Source organism: Ylistrum balloti, unplaced genomic scaffold (assembly GCF_031769215.1).
Source record: "Ylistrum balloti isolate Yb309-2 unplaced genomic scaffold, AGI_CSIRO_Ybal_v1 Utg369592, whole genome shotgun sequence".
Lineage (NCBI taxonomy): Eukaryota > Metazoa > Mollusca > Bivalvia > Pectinida > Pectinidae > Ylistrum > Ylistrum balloti.
Genome location: NW_026781877.1, coordinates 745,331 through 763,328, shown reverse-complemented (window position 1 = coordinate 763,328; position 17,998 = coordinate 745,331). Strand labels below are relative to the sequence as shown.

The 17,998-nt window shown below is 39.6% G+C and overlaps 1 protein-coding gene across 2 annotated transcripts in view; it reads left to right on the top strand.

The window, feature by feature from the left end:
• The window catches only part of LOC132544906 (uncharacterized), a 59,961-nt gene that overhangs the window by 8,992 nt on the left and 32,971 nt on the right, over positions 1–17,998 (top strand). For both annotated transcript variants that reach the window (XM_060208564.1, XM_060208572.1), the window contains exon 2: positions 3,854–4,547. In XM_060208564.1, coding sequence (XP_060064547.1) covers positions 3,936–4,547 — 612 coding nt within the window. In that variant the 5' untranslated portion in view covers positions 3,854–3,935. The remainder of the gene's footprint in view (positions 1–3,853; positions 4,548–17,998) is intronic.

The window sequence follows — 17,998 nt, the reverse complement described above, 5'->3', positions numbered from 1 at the left end:
AATACTCACATGGAGGAAGTTTGCCCCATATCCTAGCATAACAAGTAATGGACTAACGGGCCACTCCTCGAGCACCCACGACTGGCGAATTACTTCTCTAATAATGTTAGAGGTTTACACGTCGAGAAACTTATGACAGGCGTCTTATTAGCTTTAACTTCTTAAAAAGCGATTTACATTTATCCCAATGCCGACTATCAAGTTTTCAAAGTTAAGATTTTTTTACAATGTTTAGCATTTTAGCATAAATTTAATTGTTCAACGTAATAAAGGAATTATATCTTTTTAAAGTGTATGATAAAATCACATACTATTTCGTGCAAAAATAGTTAGATACTGATTTTCTTTAACAGGATGCGGTCAAAGCCTCAGCACAATCTGATAAAGAGTTACAAAAAGTTATGTTTATAAAAAAACGTTATTCTACTATGCATACGGTAATTAAATCAGTATTTGCTTATCCTTTCGTCAATTCATCATTTCGTATCCAGCAAACATTCGCATTTTCCATTGACCGAAACCGCCATTTTTGAAAACTAGGTCAACCAAATGATGGAATGGAACTGGAGTTTCTGTCATTTATGATAACTATTTATTCACTATACGACTGTGATTGGAAAATCTAAATTGGATAATTGATATCGAATCTTTAAGTACACGTTGTTGTCATCAAGTTTTAAGTTATAATAAGCAAGATCTATTGTAGAAACTTTCGTTCCGCCCTCATTCCAGGACGAAACGAGCACCAAAGAAAAAGTGCTTTGGAAATGAGAGGTTGCACTCGGCACATTTACGTCAGACAATAAACCGGCGGCCTCTTATGGTGTAGGAGATTTGGAGTAATGTCGAGTAACTCCCCGGGCAACCACGACTTGAGAATCGCCATTGTCGAGTACCTAACAAACAATTCTGATTGTTTTAGTCTTACAGCAGCCCGAAACGATCGCACGTTACCGGAAATGGTGTCAATGTTTTTTCTCAGCGGAGCTCTTTAAACCGGAAGTGTATATGATCCCTTAGTACAAGTTTGATCGTAATGCCGTTGACATCGATCAATGTATACTTGGGACACTGAATGCAGTGTGAACAAGATACAAAGCTTATTAATTTTTATGTTTTATATCAGTTAAGAACTGACAAGGAAATATATAAACCCTAACGAAAAATCATTTACCTTCATTCTGCTTTGGACAGATTGAGGGAACTTAAGATATGTATCAAAATTGTCTCCCCTTTTATGTCCCAAAGCTGTCTTCTAAGTCGCCGTTGAAATATGTAAAAATCGTTTAAATTAGCAAATAAAAAAGACCCCCAGCAACTCCAAATTGCTGGTCAGATCACGGTTAATTATTTCTGATCCTTTCCATGAATTTAGTATACACTTGTGTATGACAGAACTCGGGTTATGTTTGTAGTGTTCCGACATGACAATAACAAAGCTTTAATCACTAAGGGCTATGTTTTCTATCAAACAGAAATTAATGGCTGTTTATTCTATATGCACACAGCCAAGGTCTTATAACATTGTCCATAAAATAGAGTAGCTGGTAATATGTTTTGTTTGACGGGCTCATCAAAACAATTTTCTTTGCGGAATATATTTGTTGAGTATACTGAGTGGTTTTGTGTGTATTGACTAGATAGCGTAGTTCCACTTGATAATAGTTAGAAATCCGTGCCTGCGTTACAGACCCCGTATCTCACGGCGGAGATCTCCCGTCAAATACTGCCTGCATGAAACGTTTCAAATTAGATAATTTGTTATTCGGTGCTGCCGTGGCGTTCAGTAGTGTTGAATGAAGATATGTACACTGATAAGAGACATGTATGAAATATTTTTGCGTACAATTTTAATATGTTTGTACCAGGGTCCATAGCTTTGTTCCTATAACCTCATCCCCTGTACGTCCCAAATCTCAGGAGAAAACATACTCTCAAACAGTAAATTCTAAGGCAGTTATTACTTTTATATACGTATGATTCTGTTGTTGTTTCTCAGGGCTTAGTGTAAGACGTAATGGAGACCGGATATTACATATATATATATATACATATATATAAACGTAGATGTAAAGACAGATACGTTACCTATGTTTGTATACAATTGTTGAGTATAAGCGAAGACAGGTGCACACATTATTATTTATGACGATTTGCAACAGTGAACTACTACCTTTTTCTTTCATACAGTTATATCTAGTCATGAAAACGACAAGAGGTTGCATGTCCCAACCTTATCAATGTATTGCAATAGTCGTCTAGTACAAATACTGATTAAGTGTTTACAGCATCAGTTAGTACTCTGTGTGACAGCGGTTAGATTCTCGTCACATCAGTTAGTACTCTGTGTAACAGCGGTTAGAGTTCTCATCATACCAGTAAGTACTCTGTGTGACAGCGGTTAGAGTTCTCGTCTCATCAGTTAGTGCTCTGTGTGACAGTTGTTAGAGGTCTCGACACATTAGTTAGTACTCTGTGTGACAGCGGTAAGAGTTCTCGTCATACCGGTCAGTACTCTGTGTGACAGCGGTTAGAGTTCTCGTCATACCAATCAGTACTCTGTGTGACAGCGGTTAGAGTTCTCGTCACATCAGTCAGTACTCTGTGTGACAGAGTTCTTGTCATACCAGTCAGTACTCTGTCTGTGTGACAGAGTTCTCGTCACACCAGTCAGCACTCTGTGTAACAGCGGTTAGAGTTCTCGTCATACCAGTCAGTACTCTGTGTGACAGCGGTTAGAGTTCTCGTCACATTAGTTAGTAATCTGTGTAACAGCGGTTAGAGTTCTCGTCATACCAGTCAGTACTCTGTGTAATAGTGGTTAGAGTTCTCGTCATACCAGTCAGTACTCTGTGTAACAGCAGTTAGAGTTGTCGTCATACCGGATAGTACTCTGTGTTACAGCGTTTAGAGTTCTCGTCACATCAGTTAGTGCTCTCTGTGACAGCGGTTAGAGTTCTCGTCACACCAGTAAGTACTCTGTGTGACAGCGGTTAGAGTTCTCTTCACATCAGTTAGTACTCTGTGTGACAGCGGTTAGAGTTGTCGTCATACAAGTTAGTGCTCTGTGTGACAGCGGTTAGAGTTCTCGTAGCATCAGTTAGTACTCATTGTAACAGCGGTTAGAGTTCTCGCCACATCCGTTAGTACTCAGTGTAACAGCGGTTAAAGCTCTCGTCACATCAGTTAGTGCTAAGTGTTACAGCGGTTAGAGTTCTCGTCACACCAGTCAGTACTCTATGTGACAGAGTTCTCGTCACAGCAGTTAGTACTCAGTGTAACAGTGGTACGAGTTCTCGTCACATCAGTCAGTACTCTGTGTTAGACAGACTTCTTGTCATACCAGTCAGTATTCTGTGTGACAGAGTTCTCGTCACACCAGTCAGCACTGTGTGGCAACGGTTAGAGTTCTCTTTATATCAGTTTACTCTGTTTGACAGCGGTTTGAGTTCTCGCCACATAGTTAGTACTCTGTGTGACAGAGTTCTCGTCACACCAGTCAGTACTCTGTGTGACAGCGGTTAAAGTTTTCGTCACACCAGTCAGTACTCTGTGTGACAGAGTTCTCGTCACCAGTCAGTACTCTGTGTGACAGCGGTTAGAGTTCTCGTCACACCAGTCAGTACTCTGTGTGACAGAGTTCTCGTCACACCAGTAAGTACTCACAGCAGTTATAGTTCAATCTCATCGTGGTTTATACTCTGTGACAGCGGCTGAAGATCTCAGCAGCAATTCATCCATCTGCAGCATGTGTAAGTCAGGTGATGACATTTAATTCACTATTGATGTAACCGGGATTTATTTTCCAACGTATCTGGGGGTTCATCTGATCTGAGCATTTTTGTCTTTACAGGTAAATGTTTGGTCAGTGATGGAGGGTTCAGACCAGGGAGAAGGAATATTGCTATCTAACAAAGGACCGGAACTTCTACAGGATGCTTAACAATATGGAAGAAGGAGACCGGATCAACATGGAGACGACACCGATGTTGACACATCGGGCAAGGTCGAATCTCCAAAAGGTCTTCAATCGTCACAAGTTTGATAATGATGACTTGGAAAGATTGTACAAACGTTACGTGTTTACACTTCAACAATCTGCCATACGATATATGCTAGGCGTCCTCATTATACTGACAGGTACCCTCTCTGTCCTCAAGTTCGTGTACTTGTCGGGTTTAAGTGTACGCGGGATCTATCTGGCTGTTCAGTGTGTGTTATTTATAGCAATATTTATATTCCTTCATACGAAGTTCATGAATGAGTGTTATTTCAAGATAGTCTGTTATCTATTGTTGGTATTCCTATTGTGTTTTGCTGTGATGGCATTTCCGTTACAACTGGACCCGGATGTTCCTGGGCGTGAGCGCCCTCTGTTGGGACCTATGGATGGTGTATGGGAGGTGATGTTTGTTGTGTTTATGTTATATTCTCTCATGCCGCTAATGACGTATGTAGCAATCATAAGTGGGATTATACTTCCGGTGTGTCACATGGCCGTTTCCGCTTTCATCGCCAACAACTTCCCGGATTTTCTTTGGAGACAGGTAAGGTTAATTAAACGACACCATTTAGGGACATTTCCTTAGTGAAAATTGTTCTTTATAATATGGAAGCATTTTTAGTTTATACTGTATTATTTTAGTTGCCTATGCCTACACAATCAGGCAATACAATTTTGTAAATCGAATACATGTAAATGCACTTTACTGCATTGAAAAGGCCTAGAATTACTTTGATAAACGTGATGATTTCAATTTCTCTATTGTGAATTTTCCATTTCTGGATAGAATTAACCCTGCTTCTCCAACCTATAGTATTTACATGTCTCAATTCAATGGGTCTGTTCCCATTACTATTTTTGTGCAAGAAAACAACTGACTGACAAACTGTAACACAAGGGTTCAAAAGAGAAATATTCTGTTTCTGTTTTCATGAAGCTAGACGTATTTGATGCTCGTTAGGTTGTTCGTTAGTTCCGTTGTTGTATACACTGTTCTCATATGAGAACGTATTATAACTTACTTGGATTGGCCAGGTTTACATAGCAGATGTCGTCGTTGAAGCAGAAGACGCTCATTCTTCCGGAACTCCTGGAACTCCTTGTACCTTTCCAGGAGTCTCCTTGTAAATCTTTCTTTTGGCCATATTTTGCCTTAGTTTTATGGAACTTGAGTCTGAATTATGATGATGTTGCCATGTTGGTATTTTCTTGATGTTGTTTGAGTTGTGGTGATTTAGACCATAAAAGGCAGGTACTACGCGCCCTCTCATGCACCATGTTTGTCTTGTTAAGACTTATGTCAAAATGTTTAAAATTGAATACAAAATACAATATGAATGTTTGCAAGGATAAATATAAATCAGACGTAATCTATATGGACGGGTGATAGCTAGAGTTTAATGGTATTGTTGTCCTTGGAAACCATATTATAAGTGGGAGGCGAATGTGTTTATTACATGAATTAGCGAATAAAGTATAGGTCGTTTGCTGTAAAATACAATTGTGATGGGGCGGTGCCACGCAGAATACACATCAACTTACACAATATCATTACCGGCAAGATTGCGGTATTCATTTGGCCGTCGGAAATCAAACCATTCTCGTTATGATATATTCAATATTCAATATGAATAAACCAAAGTAAATGGAACGGTCTAAAACCGTTAGTTATAACACTTTAGAAAACCAGACAGATTCGTTGCCAGGTATTTTTTCCCGTCATGCTACATAAAAAAACATCTTGTATTAAAAAGTGTTTTACGTACACAGGCAGATTTTATATCCCGTGATAACACTAGTTTCCATTACGGAACGGAAAATCTGATTCGGGATTTGGCATCCACACAAAGAGATGTATGTATAAATACTCCCGAACTCTCCAACCTTTGTGGTATTCACAACTGGTGTTTGTCTGGAAGACTTTATTTTATATCATCTCCTGACCTCGTGTTTCTGTAGATCATCCACAGTCTACTGCTAATTCGCCATAGACACTAGTCTAACATGTCTGACTTGTATCTGTGAGTCAGTTCCTCATCTCTCACCTGTATCTGTAGGTCAGTCCCACATCTCTCACCTGTATCTGTAGGTCAGTCCGTCATCTCTCACCTGTATCTGTAGGTCAGTCCCACATCTCTCACCTGTATCTGTAGGTCAGTCCCACATCTCTCACCTGTATCTGTAGGTCAGTCCCACATCTCTCACCTGTATCTGTAGGTCAGTCCGTCATCTCTCACCTGTATCTGTAGGTCAGTCCCTCATCTCTCACCTGTATCTGTAGGTCAGTCCCTCATCTCTCACCTGTATCTGTAGGTCAGTCCCTCATCTCTCACCTGTATCTGTAGGTCAGTCCCTCATCTCTCACCTGTATCTGTAGGTCAGTCCCTCATCTCTGACCTGTATCTGTAGGTCAGTCCCTCATCTCTCACCTGTATCTATAGGTCAGTCCGCCATCTCTCACCTATATCTGTGAGTCAGTCCGCCATCTCTCACCTGTATCTGTAGGTCAGTCCGTCATCTCTCACCTGTATCTGTAGGTCAGTCCGTTACTCTCACCTGTATCTGTAGGTCAGTCCCTCATCTCTCACCTGTATCTGTAGGTCAGTCCGTCATCTCTCACCTGTATCTGTAGGTCAGTCAGTCATCTCTAACCTATTTCTGTAGATCAGTCCCTCATCTCTAACCTTTATATGTAAGCCAGTCAGTCATCTCTAACCTGTATCTGTAGGTCAGTCCCTCATCTCTTACCAGTATCTATAGGTCAGTCCGTCATCTCTAACCTGTATCTGTAGGTCAGTTCGTCATCTCTCACCTGTATCTGTAGGTCAGTCCATCATTTCTCACCTGTATCTGTAGGTCAGTCCGTCATCTCTCATCTGTATTTTCACCTGTATATGTTGGTCTGTGTACTTATGTTCTTGTGATAAATCGATACAAAATGTTGCTAGGTATGGTAATTATTGCTAGACCGGATGCTGATCCGGACGCGCATTAATTCCCTTCCGTTGAAACTATAAATAAGGTTGACTTTTTGAAGCACTAAGTAGCAATTGAACACTACCAGTCAGTCGTTATCTAGTCATACGTTTGTTCGGGCATATTCCGTTGTTTATACTGCGCGTATAACGATTTTAAAAAAAGAACGTCTATCGAATTGTGATGGTTAGCACAGTGGCAACGTATTTGCCTTCCGCCTGGGCATCCGGGGTTCGATTCCCTGGAAAGGCGTTACCAGTAATTGGTCACTTGACCGACTACGAGTAATTTATTTAAGTTGATACAACTTGTTTGGCACAAAATTAATCAGTTTATATATATATCAAAATACTTTTAAAATGTCCAACATCCTGGACCCATTTGACCGGTGACCAATAACGAGTAAGGTACAGCATCTGAATGGGTCGCCAGTTGATGTATAGGTGTAACACTACGACAATAGCGTAAAGAAAGTTACAGTCTACATAAAGATATATTCCCAGACAAGGCTAATCATAATTATAATTTGTGATAGTCTGTTTAACCGCCTTATCTTTTCTGTTTCGATACTACTTACAACAGCACAGGTAGATAAAGAGAGTGCTCACGTTCTGAACCCTCAGCACAGATGGATGTAGTCAGAATACAAAATGTACACGTCTTGTCGGTAAATTGTACATGTATACAGACCATATTACCTACATCACTTATCAGCATATGACAAGGCAGACGTGCAGCTCACAGCAGTAGCCGATGGTGAAGATGGAGACCAGTGATGTTGGAGAGATGTCATTCTTACTGACACACTTATGTGTACATCTGTCGGGAAGTGTTACAGTCCAGATTCATGAACCCTCTCCAGTCATGAACTTGTCACACAAAATATTGCCTAGTCTATTCGGTCATCCCCCATGGACACAACAATATGTTATGCCTCGTAAAATCAGATTATTTCGTGTCTAGGAAAATAATTAAGACAACATATACGTTAATGCAAAGCTACAGTGGTTATTCTGTAAATATTGTTTGCACAGATTTCATTTGTCCATTAAACACCCTAATTATAATGCGATGACGAACACATTTGACACCTGTTCGAAGCCATATTCGATGAGATGCGTGAATATTTCACACATGAACTCGATACAGAGAACCGTCATTACCCCTCCAAACATCGATAACGTGATCAAAATGGCAACATGCAAAATACAGCATCGGTCATTACAGTACATACTTATGCCGTCGCCATTTGTCACGTGTCTCCATTGACTTCCGGTTAGCGTCAATTCCGACGAAATTAGAGTCGTATTGACTCATGATATCGCCAAATAAATCAAGAACGCGGGCCTTACCTAACATGTTAATACGTTCGCCGTGTTACATACCAATCAATTGGCTTGTGGTTATTTTTGTGTTTTATCTAAGTGCGAGGCCTAAATCCTGTGATATTAGTCCTATCCAACATTGACAGTATATATATTTAGTCCTATCCAATGACAGAAAAAGGCGCCGCATTCTGACGTTATACACTCCATATAAAAACGAAATGATTCATTAGCGCGCGACAAAGATTTAATACAAAGGAATTGTCGCACACCCGGGGAAATAGAAAAACATGACCTACACATTGACAAAGGTGGTGAAAAAAAACCAGTTCTAAATGTCTAAGCCAAAACAACTGTCTCTCAACTTTGGAAAAACTCGAGATTCTTATGCCTTAAGCATTGGCTTACATAATCCTAAAATTTATCTGTCACAACCACTGGCTTACATCATCATATAACTGAACTGTCTCATGCATTGACTTACATAATCCATAATTTATCTGTCCTAACCATTGGCTACATAACCCTCCTGTTACTTTTTACGGAAGGGTCATGTGACTAGGGGAGTATCTCTCCCCTACCTCGCTTTCTGTCAAAATATTCTCAGATCTTCTAACCCTTGACATTTCCGTCTACCCGGTCTCTTTCTTGTCGATCGATTTGTTGGCGTGGATTGAAACCTTCCCAGACCTTCATATCGATTTACCTGACTCTTGTAACTGTCGATAATTGAATGCTATATCTGCATACACTCCCATTAATACAGACGTTCATTGCTCATTTCCAACTGTCAACCCCCTGTCATTAAACAATTGGTGTCGTCTGCTTCTCCGGTCCTGTCCACAGACTGCGAGGCATGTAGTTTAGTCTCCTTTGGTATTCTCTGTATTGGATAACAGGATACGAACGCTGTAATTTAGCTGGCAATAAAACCGCCCGATATAGTCACAAAACGTCTTTCCATCGATCTCAAATAGGAAAATTAAGATGGTTGGGATAGTTTATGTTGTTGTGGCCGCTTTAACATATAATCAGAGTAGCACACTACCTATCAATCAGGTCGGGTATACCTGCAAACATGCGCAGGTAGGGGTCATTTGCACCTTCCGGTAACACATAAATGCAAGCACGTTAACGGCGTCAGTCAAAGTCTTGCCCTTCGTGCATGCGGCAGTAATATGTTTGAAACTAAGCTTATTGTTTACGTCAGTTACCATCTTGAAATCAAATCAGCGTGCGCTTGAGTAGTTGCCAAATCCACTGTTGACCTTGATTGAGCACACGCAGATCAGAGGAACAGGGCTTAATTAAAATCATTGATATTCAATATCGTCACATCGAGTAAAGATTTTGAAGTATCTCATCAAGCAAAAGAACTGTGGCCAGTAAATTACAAACAACAATGTATTGCCGAGCTACGGGTTTGTTCCATAGAAAGTCAGGCCATGGCGTTAAATATTACCATAAAACATAAAAGTATAGAAATCTGAATACTGGAAAGCCTACTGTTCTGGATGTTTTGGCATCAATGTAATTGTGTCTTACTTCCTCCGGACAAAGCTGAACGAGACGTTGGTAGTAATGGGAACAGACAGCTTCTACAAAATAATGGCATAAAGGATGCTATTTAGAAATACTAGTAGATTTGGTGTATGATGGATATAGAATTAGTGCCTTGCTCCAATCGCTTTTCCGCGAAAGATCAGTCTAACATTAGCAATATACATCAATTTGCTGAAACGTTTAACACAACGAGTAAACCAGGCGACTAGTTGAAGCAGTATAACAAAACACACAGTCTGTTAACTACGGATACTGGCAAGTCATTTGTTCCTGGTGGTAAAGAGCTAACACCATTCATTACTGGTTGTATCATATTGTATTGACATACTTTGGAAACATATTAAACTGGAAATTAGTTTCAGACATAAAACATGATGGTGGGTTAGCGCCACCTATCGGCGTATTTTACAACAAATCTGTCATAATAGTCAGTCAATATCCGCAATGTGGCGCTGTCCGCAAATCTTGGCACGGGTCATGTATGATATTCGTGAGGATCACCGGAAGAGATTACCGAATTGTTGCGAGGCGTCAGATGGAAAGTCTGATTGTATAACTTGTCTAGATCAATTCCTTTCACTCATTCAGACATATTTATGTGATATAGTCACTCCACCCCGCGTCTGTTCTGATATATAACAGAACCTGACATGTCGTTGAGACATTAACTTTCCCCTCGCCATAAACATTGATTATGGAACGTACGAAAGAAAAATATGAAAATATTCCTTTTATATCTGAAGAATGAATACAAATATCTAGAGTTTAAGATTGTTGATGATGTGAACGACACTAAAAGGTAATCACCTCCGAATGCTATTTATGGCACTTCATAAAGATAACGAGACGCTGAGATAGTATAGTCTAGACGATCTGTTAAAAATGTACCTTTTCAGAGTAAGGGTCAGTTTATTCTTTAAATCTATCGGAAGTTTGGTACTGAAACGTTTCCTATGTATCGTCCAGTTGGAGTTTACAGAATTGTTATTAAATCGTTAAGTGGTATTATGGGTATTGTCTATACCGAACCCGTGATGTCCCTTTTCCCCCATGTCGATCATCCAGGCCAGTCTTCTTTTAATCCTACTATACGTGAAGCCAGGTGTGAAGTATGAGATTAATTAGAGTGGACGAAAAGCTTCTGATAGGAATGCCTGTCTCCGACAAACACGCACCTTACCATTATCTACACCCATCTGTTTAGGGGAGTGGGAAAGCCAGTGATCACTATCTAACCACGGGGTGTACTTTCGTGAAGAGATCCCCCATTCCACTTACCTCACTCTTTGGGCAGAGGGCGTCCATATTTAATGAAAACGTGAGAAATTAGTCAATTATATTATCATAAACTAGTCCTAGTCTTGGGCATAAATCACGTGGGCCGTCATGATAGCAACTTCACAGGTAACGAACGACTTGTTTTATAGGTTATATTGAACACAGTTACGTCCAAACAGTGGGGCAAATTACACGCTTTAGTATACGTTCCACTACTGTGGTTTTACACGTGCAGCCATTTAGTGTTCCCTCATTGATCATGCACCAATACGGACGACTTGTGTTGTAGATGTTGTATCGTTCCGAATATCATTCAACCGTTCACTGGCACCGTTTTATAGTTCTGTACAGTGTTCCCACGAGTATCTTCCGTTTTAGTTCCGTGATATCCTTTCCCGGGATATTCTCTAACACGGACAAATGGCGTCACACTCCCAGTATCCACTAAAATACAGAATTAATGTTCGCTTCAATAATGACTTAATCTAAGACATGTCCAGAAACGTATCCACTGGCTAAATGATCAATAGTCACTACCTCTTAGAAAAACACCATCTCCTGTCACTATCCACTATCCTTTAGCTGTAGAACTATATAGGCTTAAACATATAGGTTCTCAGTATCCAATAGAACTAGACGCGGTCACTTTGTCGACGTTCACAAGGACGAAAACTTCCACGATCTCTCCGCGTGACCTTACAGGAACTTTACACATGACTAAAGTTACCGAAAGTTGGACCAATTCTCATATGATGTATCATGTATAATTACGGTTTTTACATGACTGATGGCGTTTACTCGACAAGATTTCGTCACGAACTTCAATTCCTGATTGTAATGTCGTACGATATTAAACAATACGGTTTCAGAAATAATAATTTTGGTCAAATATTTGTTCTGAGACAATTCAAGACCCACTTTGTGGGAAAATTCAAAACAATAGACAAACGGTGTCACAGCTTCTGACTAGAAATATTTCGTGATATCAACAGTTCCTCTAATTTGTCAATCTCTACCACAGTTGTCTTTCAATACAGTGCCAGTACGTGTCATAAGATTACTGATCTGGTGCTAGTAATCACAGCGTGGTAGCTGAATTCATTAGCAGCCATACATATGTGTTCCACTCGTGAAACAAATTTATGACTTGAAATAAAGGTACACGATGTAATACGGTCAGGCGCCTTACTTTAATCAATGTCACTGCCACGTGTGTGTATCGGTAATTATCTCGACATTTATTACACAATACTGTGTCACAGATTCCTCACAGACTCCTACAAGTCTCGTCCTTCTCCTCTTTTCATTTTCTCGTTCCTCAGCTGTAAGTCACGTTACTCTTCCCATGTTAAGGTCTCTCAACGGTAGTTGTCGTTCATCTCCTTTTGGTCTCGTCCTAACTTAAAAGTCTCGTCCCTCGCTTTTCTGTCTTGATCTTTTTCTCTTGTTACCACCTCTCGCTTCAAAGTCTCCTTATTCCTCTTTGTTTAATCGTCCCGCACATTTAAGTCTCGTCCCTCGCTACCGTATATCGTCCGGCTGTCTGTTTCCGCCCATCACGTCTCGTCTCTCATTTTCAAATCTTGCTCTTCCTCTTTTTCTTGTCCCTACATCTAAGTCTCGTCCCTCTCTTCCATGTCTCTTTCCTCTCTCTATTCTGTTTTTTCATCTTCTTGAATCTGGCCTCTCCCTTTGGCATTTTTTCGTTTTCTTCATAGTATCTTTTTTCGGCCCCATGACAGCGTAAACTCGCCGTGTTTTCCTTCTCTGCCCATTTCCGCCTGTCCATTTGGTTTATAGCATGTGATTTTCCGTCTGTCCATGTCGATCGTTTATCGCTGTATTCTTGAAACATTTGTGTTTTCCTGGTAATTTATCAACCATTTAGATAAATGCTGCACGTATGAGTAAACATGGCCATGCAGTTGTTCGTCACAAGTTCGAACCGTGTCGACTGGACCAGCTGTTTGGACTTATCATCGTTCAGAATGTCGTCCTTCCTGCTTGAATTAAATATTAGACATGAATCATAGTCTAAGGAGGTTGACTTTGTAGAGGGGGCGGGGTCATAAAAACCTTTGGAACACGTTGATAAATCGGGATGAGAGTTTGAAATATATATAAGTCTGGAGCTGGTTATTCTTACTTCTGATAAAAAGAAAGTGAGTTTGAAAATGAACCTGTGTTGTCTGAGAATTATAATTCATTATATATTAACACGTACATGTTGATACGTGTCGTTCTAAGTAAGTATATCGACACATGTCCCCCTAACTAAGTATATATTAACATGTACATATTAACACATGTCGTCCTCACTAACGTAATCTAGCACCACTGGTGTCCGAGTTGTGTGCTGTGTTTGTCTTCAACTCGTCTATCTACAAAATGGATTGCGTCTTTGATACATGTATAGTCGAAAGAACGTATATATGGATGTGAGTGCATCCCTCCCGCTATTTACACAACATTACACGTGATCCTTATCAATCAACATGTGTTTGATATCTCCATGTACGTTTGCCCCGGTGGCGCGCGCCAAACCCAGAGTTACACGACACATTGCTGGTACAAACCATCTGCCAACCTCCATGTAGCGATAAAGGTAACAGACGTAAATTTTGAAATCGAAAAACTTTACAGGGGGTCGAAACAGTCTGAACATATATCACTTTTCTCTCAATGTAGTTTGTTATAAGTGACAGAAACTATTGGAAACCATACAAGTTACCCTGAGTAACAATGGCTGTGTCTCGTCTGTAGACATTCCCATGCCATTTTCTCCACCTGATGCAGTTAGTATAGCTAATTATATAAGTTAAGATGGTTTAATATATATAGAGGATGATGGCCAACAGCCAGCCACTGTTTCCATCCAGCAATATCAACCGCACTGGCTAATCGTGTGGCTATCATCGAACCCAACATATGTCGTGCATGTGTGCAGCCCAGACAAGGAACAGTGATGGTTTTGGTAACATAAACTCTCATCGGATACAAAACAATGATTAACCTTACCAGCGCTGTTTAACTTGTATGGTGCTTGTCTAAATCATCCGCATGGGTTTGAGTACAACAAATCTTCGACTATCAAGATATCATTTCGTCTGGATTAAGTCAAAACAGAACGGAATGCGTAATGCTGATTTGGGAAGTAAAAAGGACATGCTTCATTAGTCTTCTTCACGGTTCGGTGGTCAGAGTAAATGTCATTGTTATCGCCTTGCGTTCATGAAGTCCCCTATTAAACGGATCACAATGAAAGACACGCACAAAGAACATATATAGGCTACCTGTACTCTGGTGTTTTTGCTGGCTCGTGCCCCTTCCCAGCACGACGGGATCGGAGTAAAATAACCTAATTGAAATACCGCTCTCATGCCCCGGGAAAAGCTGGGCGAGTTTTATCTCTAGATATGAAAAGCACGCGCTTGTAATTTTTTTTCTCGTTTTCCTTTAAGAACAGGAAGTTAGCGTTTTGTAGCGGTACCTGCTGCGCTTAGTTTAACCGAACGCAGAGCTGTTCGAGACACAAACTGGCATCGACCTGCTTAAAGGAGATAGAGCAAATTTCGTGTTTCAAACGAATTAAACTTCAACACCATTCCGAGTGTACAAGATAAGATAGGTAGTCGCTACCGTATTGAGGAGAGGACGACGGGATAACCGACTAATATAACATAATGTAATGATCCGGTCTTTATAAGTTTTTTTCCCAAGGGTTATGAATTTTAAAGGAAATATGAAAATCAAGCAAGAGAAAAACGCTTTTAGTGAAACGGCGGGTGAATATGTATGATTGTAGACAAGATTGCAAACGGATTACATAGAAATATCCAGACAAGATTGTGATGTACATATAGGATGAGACAAGTTGAACGCGTTGACTGATGTATGACGAATACTCATAAGTCTGCCTTGTGTTCTTTTAAGTATATATAATATATCTGTTATCCTTTTACATTTAGAACCAACGGCTGCGTTGTGACAATATTCGTGTAAATACCGTCCGAATGAAAACAGGAGTAACATAATGTTTTGAAAAGAAGTAAACGTATTGAATCAATATACATTTTTTATATCCCTTAATATCATTACACGTTAAAACTTTGTATTTCCCTATAATGATGGTCATACTGAGTTATCCCCCATTTCATTTCCGTAGATCGAGCTTCCCTCGGATTTCAAGGCTAAACTGTGACGGGGTGCATTCCAGAGGTCCCGTCAGTACAAACGCGCTAAAGAGCGGATATATGGCGCGAACAGATACATGTGCCGTTTATATAAATACATGTTTAAAGTTGACGAGCTATTTACACGATCGGTCGACCTAATCATCGGAAGTCAGCCCAGCAATTTGCTATAAACACGGTTAGACTGTTTTGACAGGATCGCGTGCCCCGCTTTGTAATGCCGCGCGATCTGGGAGTGTTGCCGATCACTGACGCATGTAACACTCGCATATCGAGTTATTGGGACCACCAGCATACTGTTGAATTTAATATAAAAAATGCCGATTTAAAACTTCTTTTAATTTTCATTAGTATAAGTTTTCAGTGTGTCATATAGATATGTGCCAAGATGTGGCATGTGTTCTGACATGAAGCAAAGCCATGTCACAAACAGAACGGAGATGTTTAGAGGTTTTTTTTATGCAAAATGCAACGTCCAGGACCCCATTCCTTTCCTCTATCATTGATGTACGTCCTGCCATCAGGAATAAATCATTGCGAGAATGAATTCTTACAAAATGATCTTGATCTTTTCATTTATCTATTACAGTAATTGTTCCAAATGGACGTCAGGGGAGAAATCCGTCTTGTTTACCCCGCTATCATATCATGCCGGGGTTTTACTATCATTTTACATGGGCGATGGATCAATGACTCCCCCTCCCAACTCACTGCAGAATGGTCGTCTGCTCAGATATCACCATGCGAATGTAGTTGAGGTACTTTTAACTAACGTTAGTTTTGACATGAAGAAAAACTTAACTGGTACAGACCTATAAACTGGCACAGATCTATAAACTGGTACAGACTTTAAACTGGTACAGACCTATAAACTGGTAAAGACCTTAAACTGGTACAGATCTATAAACTGGTATAGACTTTAAACTGGTACAGATCTATAAACTGGTACAGACCTATAAACTGGTACAGACTTTAAACTGGTACAGACCTATAAACTGATACAGACCTTAAACTGGTACAGATCTATAAACTGATACAGACCTTAAACTGGTACAGATCTATAAACTGATACAGACCTTAAACTGGTACAGACCTATAAACTGGTACAGACCTTAAACTGGTACAGATCTATAAACTGATACAGACCTTAAACTGGTACAGATCTATAAACTGATACAGATCTATAAACTGGTACAGACCTATAAACTGATACAGATCTATAAACTGATACGGATCTATAAACTGGTACAGATCTATAAACTGGTACAGATCTATAAACTGGTACAGACCTATAAACTGATACAGATCTATAAACTGATACGGATCTATAAACTGGTACAGATCTATAAACTGGTACAGACACTGGTACAGATCTATAAACTGGTACAGACCTATAAACTGGTACAGACCTATAAACTGATACAGATCTATAAACTGGTACAGATCTATAAACTGGTACAGACCTATACACTGGTACAGACCTATAAACTGGCACAGATCTATAAACTGGTACAGACCTTAAACTGGTACAGATCTATAAATTGGTACAGACCTTAAACTGGTACAGACCTATGAACTGATACAGATCTATAAACTGGTACAGATCTATAAACTGGTACAGACCTATAAACTGGTACAGACACTGGTACAGATCTATAAACTAGTACAGACCTATAAACTGGTACAGATCTTTAAACTGGTACAGATCTTTAAACTGATACAGATCTATAAACTGGTACAGACCTATAAACTGGTACAGATCTATAAACTGGTACAGGTCTATAAACTGGTACAGACTTATAAATTGATACAGACCTATAAACTGATACAGACACTGGTACAGATCTATAAACTGGTACAGATCTATAAACTGGTACAGATCTAAAAACTGGTACAGACTTATAAATTGATACAGATCTATAAAATGACACAGACCTATTAACTGAGGCAGATCTATAAATTTGTGTCATTTGAAATGCTATATGTAAAACAACACTGAATTACATTAATTGGTGACGAGTTCTTGGAGGTTGACATTGACTGTAAACTCAAATCAATAGTCTTACGCCAACCGAGAAAATCGCCCCGAACCATTATGATAACACTTTTTATTGGTTTTTTAAAAAGATCAAATTTGGTGCCAGTGGCAATTCTCATGCTTGATATTCCTCTCTAACAGTGTTTACTGGACATATTTATCGATAGAGCCGTTAGATCGTCTGATATTGTGTATCGATCTGGACTTGATTTGGTCGTAAACATAATATTCACACGTGATATATAATTTCCTCAATTAAGGTGTTATTGGATGACTCCATCAAGAAATATTGTATAATGGAGCACGTTGGGATATATTACAACGACATAACTGGAGGTGATGAATAATGTAGGACTTTCATTATACCTGTGTGTGTACGTAGGCGGCTACAGCGGTCAACTCTAGTTTGGTAAACTGTGCAACTTATACTCTATATCAGATATGGAGTCGAAATATTGCATTGTTTATCTTCTGTCTTATGACTGGTGTCGTACACACCTGTTACTAAGAAGCATGACTAAAATCATCAGTTGTGATGAAAATCGTTATCCAAGAAGAAGAAGAAGAAGAAGAAGAATTATGAATTATGTCTCCAAAAGTTTTCATTTGACAAAAAACGGCA